This window comes from Lethenteron reissneri, chromosome 61 (genome assembly GCF_015708825.2).
Source record: "Lethenteron reissneri isolate LAM-NWPU_2019-01 chromosome 61, ASM1570882v1, whole genome shotgun sequence".
NCBI classification, from domain to species: Eukaryota; Metazoa; Chordata; class Hyperoartia; order Petromyzontiformes; family Petromyzontidae; genus Lethenteron; species Lethenteron reissneri.
The window spans coordinates 719,114-734,608 of NC_083839.1; the positions used below are offsets into that span (position 1 = coordinate 719,114).

Genomic DNA, 15,495 nt, shown 5'->3' on the forward strand with positions numbered 1-15,495 from the left:
GTCTTCACCTGAGGACGACTGCTTGCGTTGTGGCCGAAACGTCGTGAGAATAATTTTATTATGTTTTATTTTTTATTATTTTATTACTTCCCTTCTACGTGACTTTACCGAAAGAACCAAGAAGAGGTATAACATATTGTACATTTTACCGAAAGAACTACAGAGTATTGATCATTGCAGTCGCGAAAACTTAAGGTCTAGATTGGTGCAGGTTGCTTGAGGCGAGTGTGCAAAGCATTGGTGGTTCAGTGGTAGAATTCTCGCCTGCCACGCGGGAGGCCCGGGTTCGATTCCCGGCCAATGCACACTTTTTAAATTTATTTTTTTAACGAATGCATGTGCTCCTCGATTTTTCCCAGTGTTATACACTTCCCAATGCGCTTCCTTTCCCATGTATTTTTCACTTTTTCGTTGCAGTTTCTCCGGCAATGTCCATCGCTTCTAATCGACGTCAGCCAATTATATGGTGATGCTGCTGGCTGAGTTTGGAGTGGTGCACAAGCAAAAGTAACACCAAAGGCGGGGTTTGACTTCTATATTTGGGGGGTGGGGGCAGGAGTTCGCTCTCTGCCTCACATTAGGAATTGCAAGAACATATGATTCATTTTTAAACTTACTTGTAAGCTACTGAAAATAAATTAATAAATGTGTCCGGTTTGGGAGGAGCGATGCCCCCCCAGACTCCACCCATAAGGAACACAAACCCACTCAAAACATTCATAAATTATAAACACCGTGGCCTAATAAATAAACAAAAATAGCGATGTTCCGGGCAGGGTCCACGGCGCGAAACGTCGTCAATTAATAATACCACGTGGGGGTTTGGTCCGGGGTGGGGGCGGGGTCAAGAGTCAGCCTCGGGCAGGACTCAACCTCAGGGGGTGTGGCCTAAGCGGAAGTGGGCGGGGCTGTTTTCGCAAGGGGGCGTCACTAAAACTTGGAGGAGCGCGGCTCACGCCGTTCACTCGGGTGGAAGGGGGCGAGGCTATATTTAACGAAGGCGGGGCTAGCGATGAAGAGGGGGCGTGGCTTGCAAGTAAAGGGGGCGAGGCTATATTTAACAAAGGCGGGGCTAGCGATGAAGAGGGGGCGTGGCTTGCAAGTAAAGGGGGCGTGGCTTGCAAGTAAAGGGGGCGAGGCTATATTTAACAAAGGCGGGGCTAGCGATGAAGAGGGGGCGTGGCTTGCAAGTAAAGGGGGCGTGGCTCCCTTCGTGTGGGCGGAGTCCGGGGCGAGGCCACGTGACTTCCCCCCGCGTCTCACCTCGCCTTCGCTCACTCCGCCATGTCGCTTCTCGTGGCTGTGAGGCGCTGCTCTTCGTCCGCCCTGCAGGCGCTGAGCCCGGGGCTCAAGGGGCTCCGCGGTTCCCCGGCCGCGCTCAACAGCCGTGAGTCGCTCTGCACCTCTTTGATTTGAGAGGTTTTTCGTCGTCGAGTTGGGTGGTTCGACGAGCTACGGGCCCCGCGACGCCCTCCCTCAAGGGCGAAGCGGTCAGGCGAGGACAGGCGGTTAGCCGGCACTAGGCCTCGGTCGTTTGGCATTTAAAAGTTTGCTCCATTTTGCATGCTCCGTTTATATCGCGTTAGTTTGTTGATGAGTCTCGAGGTGAAGGTTGGCTTGATGCGAGAGGTTTGGTTGCTGGGCTAGTGGGTGTTGGGAATTATTGTTGATTCGTCCGCGCGTCGAATGGAGAGGGCGGCCATTTCACTGCGGCTGAGGCGGCGCCTAACTTATTACATTATTTAACAATTGTCTTTCTCGCGGTTAAATGTACAATTATAGGTTTAGCTGTATGACTAGCATTGCTCAAAAGGGTGCATTTTTAGCGAGGGAATGATTCAAACATGCAATGTGCACGCAGGCGGTGCCTCATTTTTGTTGAGAACTGCAGTGAAAGTACGCGCAGCAGTCATTTCACATGAGCTGATTATAAATAAATACCCACAATTAATCTGTAGGTGGCTAAAATACAATCGTTATTTTATCGCGGAGATTCAAATGTCACTCAAGGGGATAGTGACCTCGTCGAGGGTTGACCTCTATGGGTCATAGTCACCCACACCAGTGCAAGGTCAGAGCAAGGTAACGGTGTTGGCCGACTTACAGTGGGGAAATGGTTAACATCGTAACCGTAATTGTTAGTTTTTTTGCAAATTTAAATCTAAATTACATCTACTGCACAAAAGGCGAAGATTCGTCGACTGAAATGTATGCGTACTCCACGAATCGTATACGGCGATGTATATCGATTTGTGATGAAGAATATGTAATGTTGGATTCGTGTATTCATTTTTAAAAATTATACAATAAGCATCTAACATTTTTATCAAATTTGCACCTCTTGAACAGAACTGATACCATAAGAGTCGCGACCCACAATCATGGCAATTCATTCAACCATTACGTAATTATTAGGTAGTTGGAAGGTATTGAAGGGTTAATGGATGAATATGGAATAATCTCGTCTCGCTTGTGAGAAGAGATTTCTTACTGTTTGTGTTAATTATATGGAAGTGCTAATTTTAGGCTATTACCACAAACGAAACACGGCAAAGGACACGGTACGCACTCAAATATATAGAGTTAGCATATCGATAATGACCAATAATCGTGAATGGAATGTTGCAAATTCATCAAATGTATGGTATGTTGCAAAGTTAAAACCGGCTGTAGGACATTCAGTTAATGAATGCAATTACATACACATGGCAAGGTGATGACAAGGTGATATCCTACTTGTAGTAATACATTTAATACAGGTTTCAATTGTTTCGGCATTTTTTCAACATTTTTATATTCTCCACCCTCCTCCCTTGCCCTGCCGCAGGTAGAGAATATGCCGCGGCCCCGCCAGCCAAGGCGGCCACGGCTGTTGTGGCCAGGGGCCGCATCGTGGCGGTGATCGGCGCCGTGGTGGACGTGCAGTTCGATGAGGGCCTCCCGCCCATCCTCAACGCGCTGGAGGTGCAGGGCCGCGACACGCGCCTTGTTCTCGAGGTGGCGCAGCACCTGGGTGAGCCCCCCCCCCCATACACCACCACCTCCTTCATCCATTGTTACTGTCACCACCACCCCAGCTGGTAGCAGCTGCAATTGTTGCCGCCACCTTCACAACCATCGCCACCACTGTGAGCACCGACTGCCTCAGTCCTTGGTGCCATTGCCAACTTCTCTCCACCACCATCACAACAGCCGCTGTCACCACCACCACCAATATCAGCACCAACTGCTTTCACTATCAGCGGCCACCTCTTCCACTGTCAGCCCTCCACTACCCTCGCCACCATCACCACCACCTTGGCAATCACGACTATTGCCACCACTATCACCTCCGCTTTAAACACCACTACTATTTACACCATTGCCATCTCCTCCACGGCTACCACTTCTACCACTATCACGTCCACCATCACCATTGTCATGATGTGATGATCACAGCACGAAGTGGCTCGTGTTATACAGGGTGATGTTCCGTTTCTCTTTTACCTGCCCTTGAGCCTAACAAAACTCTCAAAGTGTTGTAGATGAGGAAGCAGGCCTCTATTATTCAATGACCTTAGAACCAGTAATCACATTCAAATCTCAAGCCTCTTGCAAGGGACGGGCACCTTGGGATGAAATGTGAAAAACCATACAAAAGCAATTCCTGGCAGTACACATTAACTTTAAACAAAAACATCCGTTATATTAATAAAAACTTTTGTTATATTCACCAAAATTCGACGTTTTTTTGTAATTCGTGCATTTTTGCACCATTGCCAACCCAGCGATATAGACATTTTACTTTCACCGATTTGTTGCAAACGAAACAAGCTGACAATAGCATCCTGATATGGGGGTACGTCAATGCAGTCACCAGTTGTGATATGGGGAGCTGTCGCCGCGTGTGACGCTGCTGCTGGCTCGTCCGGTTTTATCCAACGTGCTGTTGCCGGCCCACGTGGTTATGCGGCAGAGCAGTGTGAGCAGTCGAGTGAAGGTCACGTCCCACGCAGCGCCCCCCCTCGATCGACAGCTGCGCCTATCCATTGTGCTTTCGTTTAACATTATTAGCCGTAGACGCTCAAATCCGGCGATGAACATAAAATATCAACATTCTTCCGAGGCCTGATGTAAACATTATATTTCTGTAGCAGGTTATGCAGATTAAAATAAAACACTCGTGGCAATTAAAGTTCGTGAAATGTTTTACCTCCTGTAATAGCATGAAGGTGGTTGTGTTGACCTATAAACACATCTGAAGGTTGTTTCCTGATGTATTTGTGTTTCTTGGATTTCTCAGGTTTTTCCCACATGCAAAATATTTAACGAAGGAATTTGTCGAACACTACAATGCAAAACTCGCCTGAAAGTCTTGAGACTTGGCGAACCGGTCCGTGATAATGAAAGGGCTATCATTCAACGCAGCTGTGTATTACACATCGACGGGAGCAGTGTTGTGGTTAGCGCGCTCCACTGGGGATGCGCATCATAACACGTCCAGTTAAACGCCGTTATTAATCCGAGATGAACCGAATATGTGCCGCCTCTGTCCTGGTCGCCGCGTGCAGGTGAGAGCACGGTGCGCACCATCGCCATGGACGGCACGGAGGGGCTGGTGCGCGGGCAGGTGTGCCTGGACACGGGCACTCCCATCCGCATCCCCGTGGGGCCCGAGACGCTGGGACGCATCATGAATGTCATCGGGGAGCCCATCGACGAGAGGGGGCCCATCAGCTCCAAGCAGTGAGTGTCTGCCGCGACAGTGTTGGTTCCGTTTGACGAGATGAGCGCTAAAAATATTGACGGGAATAATTTTTAGTTTTCGATTTAAAGCTTTCGTGACTGCAGGGATTCATCTTCTTGGTTCTTTCGGTAAAGTCACGTAGAAGGAAAGTAATAAAATAATAAAAATAAAACATAATAAAATAATTCTCACGACGTTTCGGCCACAACGCAAGCAGCCGTCCCTCAGGTTAAGACCAGGTCTGTCGGGGAGACAGCGTCATTCAGAAGCCCCGACAGACCTGGTCTTCACCTGAGGGATGGCTGCTTGCGTTGTGGCCGAAACGTCGTGATAATTATTTTATTATGTTTTATTTGTATTATTTTATTACTTCCCTTCTACGTGACTTTACCGAAAGAACCAAGAAGATGAATATTTTTTAGTTTAGTTGTCAATGACTGAGATGGTGAAAATTATTGCGCACCATGATGACCGCGACTACTGTATAAAGGGTGACTGGCGAAATTATCTAGTTGACTGATGATGTTATAAGGGATTTCAATGCACAGAGGTAGCTCAGACATGGCAAATGTGTGTATATATGTACTGTATGTATGTAGAACGTGTACTTAAATCCACATCTCTGTGGGCAAGTCAATGGAATATGGAATTTCCACCACCAGTTCAGGGCCATTAATGAAAATGAGCCTGGTAGACTGATATTTTTTTTGTATTTGAGGTGGCCGGTTTGCTCGAAGAATGATAGACATTCAAATAAAACTTTGTATCAGAAGCAAACGTTATGACTTTTTGAGCACAACCAATATGTTGGATCAATATAATTGAATTTCCTCCATAATTCTGGGAAGATGTGAACGTCACGCGATGCTGCAGAAGCCTTTCCCTCCGATGATGAAAAAAATTAAGACTTTCGTTCTTCTGAAAGCCATGATGTAAAGTTTTGTTTAAACTGAAAGGGGGGTTTGCGCTGGAATTATTTCACTCTTGGTGCAAGCTTTGTGATCGATGTAATCGATAGCAGTGATTCTCATCCACTCCTAACTTCTTTTACCCACGTATATTTTGTATGAATCTCCGATTAGCAAGATTGACTACGTACGGTGCAAAATGCCATTCTGTGGCTGTCTTTTTGGGGAGTGGTGGCAGAGTGGTTAGCACTGCAGAACAAACCAGGCGACTAAAGTTCGACTCCCGCTCACGGCCAACATTGATGATTATCTGAACCGGTTCCGGGTCTCCCAGAGGTAGAACTCCGTCTTAAATGCATATCCGGTGCGGTGTGTAAACACCACAGGGGAGACGGAGGTGGCAGGGTGTGACGTCGGCCACCCACCCCTCCCGTGTGCCATGCCGGCCTTCATCGGTGCTCTCTGTGTTCACGTGTCTGTGTGTGTTCACGTGTGCGTGCTGCGGTGCAGGTTTGCTGCCATCCACGCGGAAGCTCCCGAGTTTGTGGAGATGAGCGTGGAGCAGGAGATCCTGGTGACCGGCATCAAGGTGGTCGATCTGCTGGCCCCGTATGCCAAGGGTGGCAAGATCGGTGAGCCCATTGTGGGTGTGAGGATTGTAAAGCTTGGCTTTGAACTAAACTAAAATAGTTTCTCTTTACCAGGTAAGGCCCACTGAGCTATAATATATCTCTTAAGCAACCTGGCCACACACGATAGCTCCACGAAGTGGCTTATCACGTGAGAAATTTATAGCATCGAATCTACGACCACCTGCATATTTAGGCAAGGTATTTAACATCTCGTCACTGTCGTGCCCAATCGGTCATCGACCTATTTTGGTCGAATGACCGAAGACCCATATTTGTCTGGCATTTGCAGCCATTTGGTGTGGTTCTGTAAGCAACTGACTCAATTGCAAGGTTTTAGGTTTAGTTCCCGGTTAGGTGTTCATTCACGTGCGACGTTGCTGCAAACTTCTAACCTCCGATGATGAGAAACAAAATGACTTTCGTTCTTCTGAAAGCAGTGATGTTAATTTATTTTTAACTGAGGAGGGTTTTGCAGCATTTAATTCGATGCACGTTTTGCTTATCAACATTCTACGGGAGTGGTTTTCAAATGTTAACCCCTCACATTCATACATCTGTATTGATGTCTCTGTTTGGCTACGTGTGTGTACACATGCCATGCCTATGGAGTTGATCAAATCAGTGCTGTGTTGTGAGAAGTTGGCAGTGGTGGTCATGACTAAAGAACACATGTGCAATCTCCACCACTAGCTGTCCCATTGTAGGTTTAAGTGGGGGAGAGACTGATTTTGCCATAGTGCCCTTTTATCCAGCAAAGCCACCGAGTCCAGAGACTTATTTTAGGAGGTTCCTGATCATTTTTTGCAGTCACGGGTAATGTTGCTTTGTGTGTTTTTACCCAAGTAATTTGATAATTTGGCAAATTTGGATCTGGTCGCTTGCACACATCTGCTGGTTTTAAGATAGTTATGGGATTTTTAACGCCCACTGGGAAGCAGACGGCATGTAATTTTGCAGTTAATTACAAAAAAGTTGGTGATTTCTTGCTCATGTCAGCACAGAGAGGCGGTGCTTAATTCCCACTTAGAATGCAGTTGGTGGAAATTCCTTATTCTTGTAGCGGGGGTGGGGGGGGGGTGAGTCTGTTGACCACTCTTTTCCCACCTCGCCATACGTAATGGTGGCAAGCGCACCACCGCTTGTCTTTGCCCGCGCTGCCCCCCTGACACGCGGCGTGACATGGCGCAGGTCTCTTCGGTGGTGCCGGCGTAGGGAAGACTGTGCTCATCATGGAGCTGATCAACAACGTGGCAAAGGCGCACGGAGGCTACTCTGTGTTTGCCGGCGTCGGGGAGCGCACGCGCGAGGGCAACGATCTCTACCACGAGATGATTGAGTCCGGTGTCATCAACCTCAAGGACACCACCTCCAAGGTGCCGCCCTCCATCCTCCCCTCTCTTCCCCACACCAGGCTTGCTCAGCTTAGAGGGTACAACTTTAAATACAGTGATCCCTCGTTTATCGCGGTTAATGGGGACCGGAACCCCTCGCGATAGGTGAAAATCCGTGAAGTAGGATTGGCCCCCTGGGAATTTCCGTATATGTGTGTGTGGGTATCAGAATGTTTAAAATATGTATATTTATACTTTATATATATATATATTTTACTTAAATCTAGTTAATTATAAAACCTTAATATTATACATTCACTCTCTCTCTCATACGATACGTATTATGGTGTTTTACACTCACCAATGACAGTAGTATCTTGAGACTTGACTCCAGTAATGACGACGACGATTACAATGACGACGATGACAGACCTGTGTAGTTCGATGAATATGATTATGAATGATGATGATGGTGTTACTGCACAGGTATAATGAGGCCTTTAAATCAGTTAGAAAAATCCGCGATGCACTGAGGCTGCGAAACTTGAACCGCGAAGTGGCGAGGGATTACTGTATAGGGGTGGGGGGGGGGGTAACCAGGCAGCAAGTCGCACACAAAGCTAACCAGTGAGCAGGACAAGTAAGCGGTTGATTAACCAGTCACCTTGCGTACCCAGAAATTAACTGAGGTAGCTGGTCAGTCGGCTTGTCCAACCCGGCAAGGCAAACGGGCAGCTATCCAGCGAACCAGGGACACGCAGACATCCAAGCATTCAAATGGTCATCCAGAAAAAGCAGGCAGGTCGCTAACCAGTCGGCTATATTGCCCAAAGCGACATCCAGTTATCAAACCAGCCACTCGATCTGCGTAGCTCATAATGACCTAGAAACCAGACGTAGGATTAAGCCAGTCAAGTTAGCCACCCAGCCAACTACACGACTGAGCTACCCAACTCGCCGGGCGATCGGCCACCCCAATTGCCCAGGAAATCCAGCCAGCCAGGCAACCAGTTAGCCAGACAGCTACTCACCCATTCACACACCTACCTTCTGCTCATTCACTCGTACATTCATCGCGCCCCCACTACCAGCCCCTGTGATGATGCGATTGCTCACTCTTGTCGCTCGCTGCTCCCTGCAGGTGGCGCTGGTGTACGGGCAGATGAACGAGCCGCCCGGCGCCCGTGCCCGTGTCGCCCTGACGGGGCTCACGGTGGCCGAGTATTTCCGTGACCAGGAGGGCCAGGATGTGCTGCTCTTCATCGACAACATCTTCCGCTTCACACAGGCCGGCTCCGAGGTGCCACGGGAGCCGTGCGGCCCACACACACACGGCTCATGTGACACAACGTAACGAGATAATGTGACACGCGCGCACACGGCTAACGTACCTCGCGTAACACGCACACGGCTAACTCGAGTAATATAAAGGACCAACAATGATAATGTGAGAATACATAACGCAACTAATACTAACATGAACACAGAAAACATAGTTAAAGTTTCTCAACTAGGAACAAAATATAACCAACATACACCCACAGCCAACCTAATGTCCAAGACAACACCACTCGCATCGCACAACTGACACCACAATAATAAAACACAAGAATACAATTATCATTCATAACGTCTTTTGGAAACTCGTAATTTTACATCCTAGTTGGGTGCTCAGGTGCCATGTTGCTGTAGAAGCTATTCCCTCCGATGATGAGAAAAATTATGACTTTCGTTCTTCTGAAAGCAGTGATGTTAATTTTCTATAGCTGAGGAGGGTTTAGCAGCGGTGTTATTTCACCCTCTATGCAAGTTTTGCTTCACGTGTTCTGCTGCAGGGATCTCGAATATAAACATCCACATTTCTTTATATTGTGTTTGACACGCGCATGTCTCCGTGTTTAGCTGAGCATGTACATGTGCCGATGTTTGTACACGCGTGTCCTGTTTTTTTTTAATACCGTCACAGGATTTATAACAGAGCAAGACGGCTAACGCAACGAACGAAAATATAACACAATAATAAAAGCAGGGGGACCCTTCTGAAAGAGAAGTGGGCCACTGATTTCCCTGTGATAATGCAGTGGCTACGGGAAGTTGTTGGTCGGGTAGTCGGGGTGCTTTTGCAAACCCTTTTTTTTTGTTTCCGCTCCCCCACCCACGGATTGCACGCAGGTGTCTGCTCTTCTTGGGCGTATCCCCTCCGCTGTGGGTTACCAGCCAACGCTCGCCACGGACATGGGTACCATGCAGGAGCGCATCACCACCACCAAGAAGGGCTCCATCACCTCCGTGCAGGTGAGGCGGGGGGATGAGAGAGAGGGTGCTGCGGCGAGGGACGGTCAAATAAGGGGACGAGGAGGATTTGTGCAAGAGTCTGCGTACGGGAGTTGAGACTGGTCCTCCTTACGTGCGCACATGTGAATGTGCTCTGCGTATGGTAGGCGTGTTGCAAGTACCTTTGGTATTGGCACCGTTTTTTAGAGCACAAAGGCTCCTCGGCAAGGTGCGTGCGACATCCCACTTGAGTCTACATGGGGGGCCAATAGACTCGCGTAGACACCAAGGATGTACACTTGATAATCTCGCCATTTTCATAGCACAAACTCACAAAGGTGCGATGCTTATGCCTTGTAAGCTTTAAATAACATTTCCGTCTAAAGTCTACTGCAGAACTGGCAGATAGCGACAAATCCCAGACAATGATTGACAGTGAGTTGTCTTTTTTGCCACGTGGGACGATCACCATGTGGCGCTGAACAGTGTTTTAATTTTATAAACTAAAATCGATCCTTAGCCTTCTTGGTGGATAATTAAATCATGGTACATAAGAAATATTTACCAAAATTGCAAAACCATATCTGAACGATATCTAAAGGATGCTGCAACGAATGAGAAAACCTAAGCAGTTCAAATTATTTCCGAAACCAAGTTGCATATCAATCACAGCAGCACGATGACGTAAAGAAGGGTGGGATGAATCGTCAACGCCCACTGATGATTCACAGTCCGCTCACTCCTCCACCTTGACACCGCCACGCAGGCCATCTACGTGCCGGCTGACGACTTGACCGACCCTGCCCCGGCCACTACTTTCGCTCACTTGGACGCCACGACCGTGCTGTCGCGTGCCATCGCCGAGCTTGGCATCTACCCGGCGGTGGACCCCCTCGACTCCACCTCGCGTATCATGGACCCCAACATTGTGGGCCTGGAGCACTACGAGGTGGCTCGTGGCGTGCAGAAGATCCTCCAGGTGGGTGCCTCCCCCCCCCCACCTCGCTTGCTCTGTCCGGTTGAGGTTATGTGGTCAAGCTTAGAGGGACTGATCTTCTTGGTTCTTTCGGTAAAGTCACGTAGAAGGGAAGTAATAAAATAATAAAAATAAAACATAATATAATTGTCACGACGTTTCGGCCACAACGCAAGCAGCCGTCCTCAGGTGAAGACCAGGTCTGTCGGGGAGACAGCGTCTGAATGAAACACCACCACGCTTGGAGCGTATATTTAAGCTGGGTTGGAAGGGGGAGAGCGCCTTGACAAAATTATTTGCATATCAAGAGGAATTTAGCATATTTATGGGAAATGCAGATATGTGATTAGTACTACTTGTGAAATGCGTAGTAGGTGGGCGGGGGGTTTCAAAGTCATTATGCCCGTGCATTATGCAGGATTAGCAGCATCAAAGGGAGGGGATAGGGGTAGCATTAATAAAGGGAAGGAATGTTAATAGTATGTAGCTGCAATAACTAAACAACCATGTAAAAAACTAAAGTACACAGATAGAGGGACTGGTTGACTGAGAGAGAGGGCTTGGCTAAGCTGGTACATGGTGTTACAGCACATGGCTGGTTTGGTTATGGGATAAGCGAGTGGCTTTTACAACTGCAGAACCCCCCCTACCCCTGGCTCTGCTTGGCATTCAGCCAGGATTAGATGTCTTGCCTCACGGTTTGGTCCTGGCTTAGTCTGCTAAACAGCGAACCACCCACACCGTGTGGCTCTGATGTCCCAGCGAATATGTTCAACCACTTCGTCGAGCTGTCATTTGTGGCCAGGTGGTTTTTGAAAGAGAAGCCAAATAGCGCGGTGGGCTTCACCTGGTAAAATAAACATTTTAGTCATTTGCTTACCTTTCCGATACTTTCCGCTATGTTTTTGACCCGTCCCTATGGGACATTTGTGAAAATGAGCTTCATAGCTCATCATATTCTTACGGTATAAATAAAGATTCTGATTCTGAATACACGGGTATGAGCTCTTGCTGGTTACAAAGCCAACACTGGCTCTCGCCTGGCAAGGGTGAGTTGATTTAGCAGGAGAGCTGTTGCACGGTTTTTGGCCGGTCTAAAACGCTCGTTTCCTTCTCGTCACTCGCCACTCCTCAGGATTACAAGTCCCTGCAGGACATCATCGCTATCCTGGGTATGGACGAGCTGTCGGAGGAGGACAAACTGACGGTCGCTCGCGCTCGCAAGATCCAGCGCTTCCTATCGCAGCCCTTCCAGGTGAGGGGGGGGCGATTGCTGCCCATCGTGATGGGGGGAGAAAACATCCCCCTAAAGATCTACATTAAATAGCTCTTTATAGTATGTGTGTGATTTTAAATATTGTGGCTTGGCTCTCCAACACACCGGTGTGCTGTACTAGTGACGAATTGGCATGTACTGTTTACATGACAACCCTTACTAGTTGGCTGTGGCGGTTTTTAATGACACATTTACGCAATCTAACCCAAAAAGCCTCTCAATATTGGTCGCGAAAGCCTACGTGTTAAACTGATGTGTGTCTGCAAACTATTCAACGGCCGTCTGGAACGTTCTTCCAATAATCGGAAGCCACTCAAGCCACACTTTAAAATCCAGATTGAAAACTTGTTTTTTTAGAATTACTTTTGTGTTTAGTTTCTTTCCCCCGTACCACCAATGAGCATAGTTGGCTATGGACGGTGCGAAATAGGTTAAACATGCATACACTTTCTCCGTGTGGTGCAGCAGTGCTTAGCGTGTTGCTCTGAACGTTGCAACATGGGTTCGATTACTGGCCACAGCAAATGGTCGTGAACACACGTCCTGGGTGGGATGCCTCCTCCCCTCACATTCATGAACTCGCACTAACCAGTGCGGTGAAGTATGTTAGAACAACTCCCATGCCATGGCTGTAACATTTACGTGGTTGTGTTAAAAATGGTCGTTGCAAAAAAGTTAAATTTTGTTGGTTATTTGTTATACACTTCATCCATTATCTTTGTTTGCAGCTTTCTGAGTGTAATGTATTTTTACCCAATTCTAAAAGTTAATTAAGTGGTCCTTGAAAAAAAAAAATAGATTTTTTTGCATGTATTAACATATCCTGCAGTGTCTCAATTGTAGCACTTTGCAATTCACTGGTGACGATTGCATCATCTCCTCGACAGATGGTCACACAGTGAACCGAAATACTTTTTGTCAGCCCCTTAAGTTGCCTGCTGTCAACACAAAAACATAACTCTAGACAACGGGGGATGTATTGAGTTATACCAAGTTTGCCAGGACCACATCGCCTCTGAAGTGAGTTGCTTGAGCCCAAGGCTGACGCTATGTACGCGTGCCTCTCTCGCAGGTGGCCGAGGTGTTCACAGGCCACCAGGGCAAGCTGGTGCCTCTCGCGGACACCATCAAGGGATTCAAGATGATCCTCGGAGGTATGACTACACTGCCTCCCCCCGTGTCTGTCTGTGGTTTACTCAAGTTGTCTCCTTGCCACACCAGGCAGTCTTGCGCGATGCGTGCGTTTTTTTAGTCCAGTGCGCGCCGATTTTAGGAATGGCTCATGCCGAGAAAAGGTTGCCTGATGTTATCGTGAAGGGGGGAGGTCGTGATGGGTGGACGCGCGTGCAGGTCAGAGGGGGGAGGGCAGATAATTGATGGATTTTGGGGTGGCACCCAGAGGCTGGTGAGGAAAGGGGATGGCTCCCGTCGTGTACCGTGTGCCGGCCTTCAGCGGTGCTGCTCCCGAACAGCACTTGTCCCAACAACATGTAAAGGCTATATATGGGGCTATATATGGGGAACCTTTGTCTTTCTTATCAGTACCGTGGTGGGAAACTGTAAGAAAGTAATTGGTGTTAGCGTTCCTCACTAAAATGACTTTGCAACAGCTGCACGATCTCGTGTGGGAATTTGGTGGCCGCTTTACCTTGACCCCTGCATCATATTATTTAATTATCAATGGTGGCTTTGGCTTGAGCCATAAGTTAATGATTACCAAACTTCATCCTTGACCCTTTTATTACGTGTACTCATTAATGAACAAGACCACCAGCTTACTGTGCGCGATTATGTAGTCTAAGCACAGTTTAGCCAATTCCTGATTTGGAAGCAGCATTGATATTGCGTGTGGTCGATTACTCTGAAGCTTTAAAAAAGACATGGCAAATGGCCCGACAGGCCAGGCCCAGCGTGATGCGGCTGATACTGTCATCAAGTCCCATTATCAGGGAGATCTTTTTCCCCCCAACTATATTGGTCTTACCCTATTAGTCAAGTAATTGCACTGTTGAATGAGTTGATTCTGAGTTGATTGATTGATTACTTAATCTGATTGCACAGCTCCAGTGCTTGACCTCACAGCGAGTTCCGATTGTTACTGGAACACTTTTATTCTGTTCTTAAAGTTGTATGTATATTCAAGTATTAAAACAAAATTACGTTTGCAAAGACCAAGTTTGGGAAACACTTTTAAATGCGGTTTGTGTAATAGATATATTTTCAGATTTCTTTTTTCTAAGCCGTGCTCTGAAGATTTCTTGTTTCGTAATCGAGCAAGGCGCCATATACAAAATAACGATTGTGTAATTGATTGGCACGCGCGTGTATGTGACCCCTACAGGTGAGATGGATCACCTCCCAGAAATTGCGTTCTACATGGTGGGGCCCATTGAGGAGGTTGTCACCAAGGCCGAGAGGTTGGCTGAGGAGCAGCAGCAGGCACTGTAAATTGTCCACTTGGTCCGCCAGCTCTTAATGATTACGCAAAACTCCTCGGGATAGAAAAACCGCTGCACTTGTCACTTGCAATTAGGCACATTTGTACAAATGTGTGTTGGCAGCGCCGCAGTCTCCACAGCCTCTCTGCTTTCGTGTTGTCCAAAAAAATAAAGTTCCCTTTATTGTGAAATTTGTGCGAGTGTTTGTGGGAGCAGTGTGCTGGGGGGGGGGCGGTGGTAGTTTGTGCTGCAAAGAAGGGTCGTTGACTGAAACGTTATATAATACAGGGACTTCTCTACTTACAAACATTCTACTTATGAACTATCAGACACAAAGAAAGCCCGTCTGTGTCCAGTTGGCTGTTTTGGACAGTCGTAAATTCAATAGATGGCGGTGGTGGCAACTACATCTGCAGAACATGAAGAACTAGTGGCATCTTCAGGAGATTATACGACTTGTAAAGCCATTCCCTGTGTTTTGTGTACACGCTGTACAACATGTTTAGAATAGACAGGAATAGTTGGACTTAGGAACAAATTGACTTATGAACAGACCTGGAACATAACTCGTTTAAGTCCCTAAGGCCACAGTGATGAATATTCAGTTGTAAGCCTTCTAATCATTGTAACTTTACAATCTATGATGAAACCTAACAGGCAACCTCTGTTTAAATAGGGCAAGGCAAATGCAAATAGTCCTGGAGAAGATTGCTTGTAACTGGTCAGTGATCGAAGGATTGCCCCTAGGCGACAACCATCCCCTGTCTGGGTGGGATTAGAATCGGCCAATTAGAAGCCAACATCTGTGTAGAAATTCAGACCCATGAATCTTCAGTACAGATTATCTTGAAAACACGTTCCTTTGGAGTGGGCAGGTAGGAACTTGGTTGGACAGCGCATTCGTGCGATCCGTGTGACCCGGCGCAAGCTGCGT

The 15,495-nt window shown here is 47.4% G+C and overlaps 1 protein-coding gene and 2 non-coding genes across 3 annotated transcripts; all 3 read left to right on the forward strand.

Moving 5' to 3' along the window:
• The first annotated feature begins 1,194 nt into the window (after positions 1–1,194).
• Positions 1,195–14,752, forward strand: ATP5F1B (ATP synthase F1 subunit beta). Its single transcript, XM_061576560.1, has 11 exons — positions 1,195–1,387; positions 2,828–3,013; positions 4,551–4,725; positions 6,145–6,266; positions 7,455–7,639; positions 8,739–8,897; positions 9,770–9,892; positions 10,638–10,850; positions 11,983–12,102; positions 13,196–13,277; positions 14,465–14,752. Exons 1-11 carry the CDS (start codon positions 1,285–1,287, stop codon positions 14,569–14,571), a joined length of 1,575 nt encoding a protein of 524 aa, XP_061432544.1. The 5' UTR covers positions 1,195–1,284; the 3' UTR covers positions 14,572–14,752.
• Positions 6,658–6,732, forward strand: LOC133358435 (small nucleolar RNA SNORD59). The gene has a single exon (XR_009757077.1). It is a non-coding gene; the product is annotated as a small nucleolar RNA SNORD59 (small nucleolar RNA).
• On the forward strand, positions 9,299–9,372 carry LOC133358434 (small nucleolar RNA SNORD59). Its single transcript, XR_009757076.1, has one exon. It is a non-coding gene; the product is annotated as a small nucleolar RNA SNORD59 (small nucleolar RNA).
• Positions 14,753–15,495: the final 743 nt, after the last annotated feature.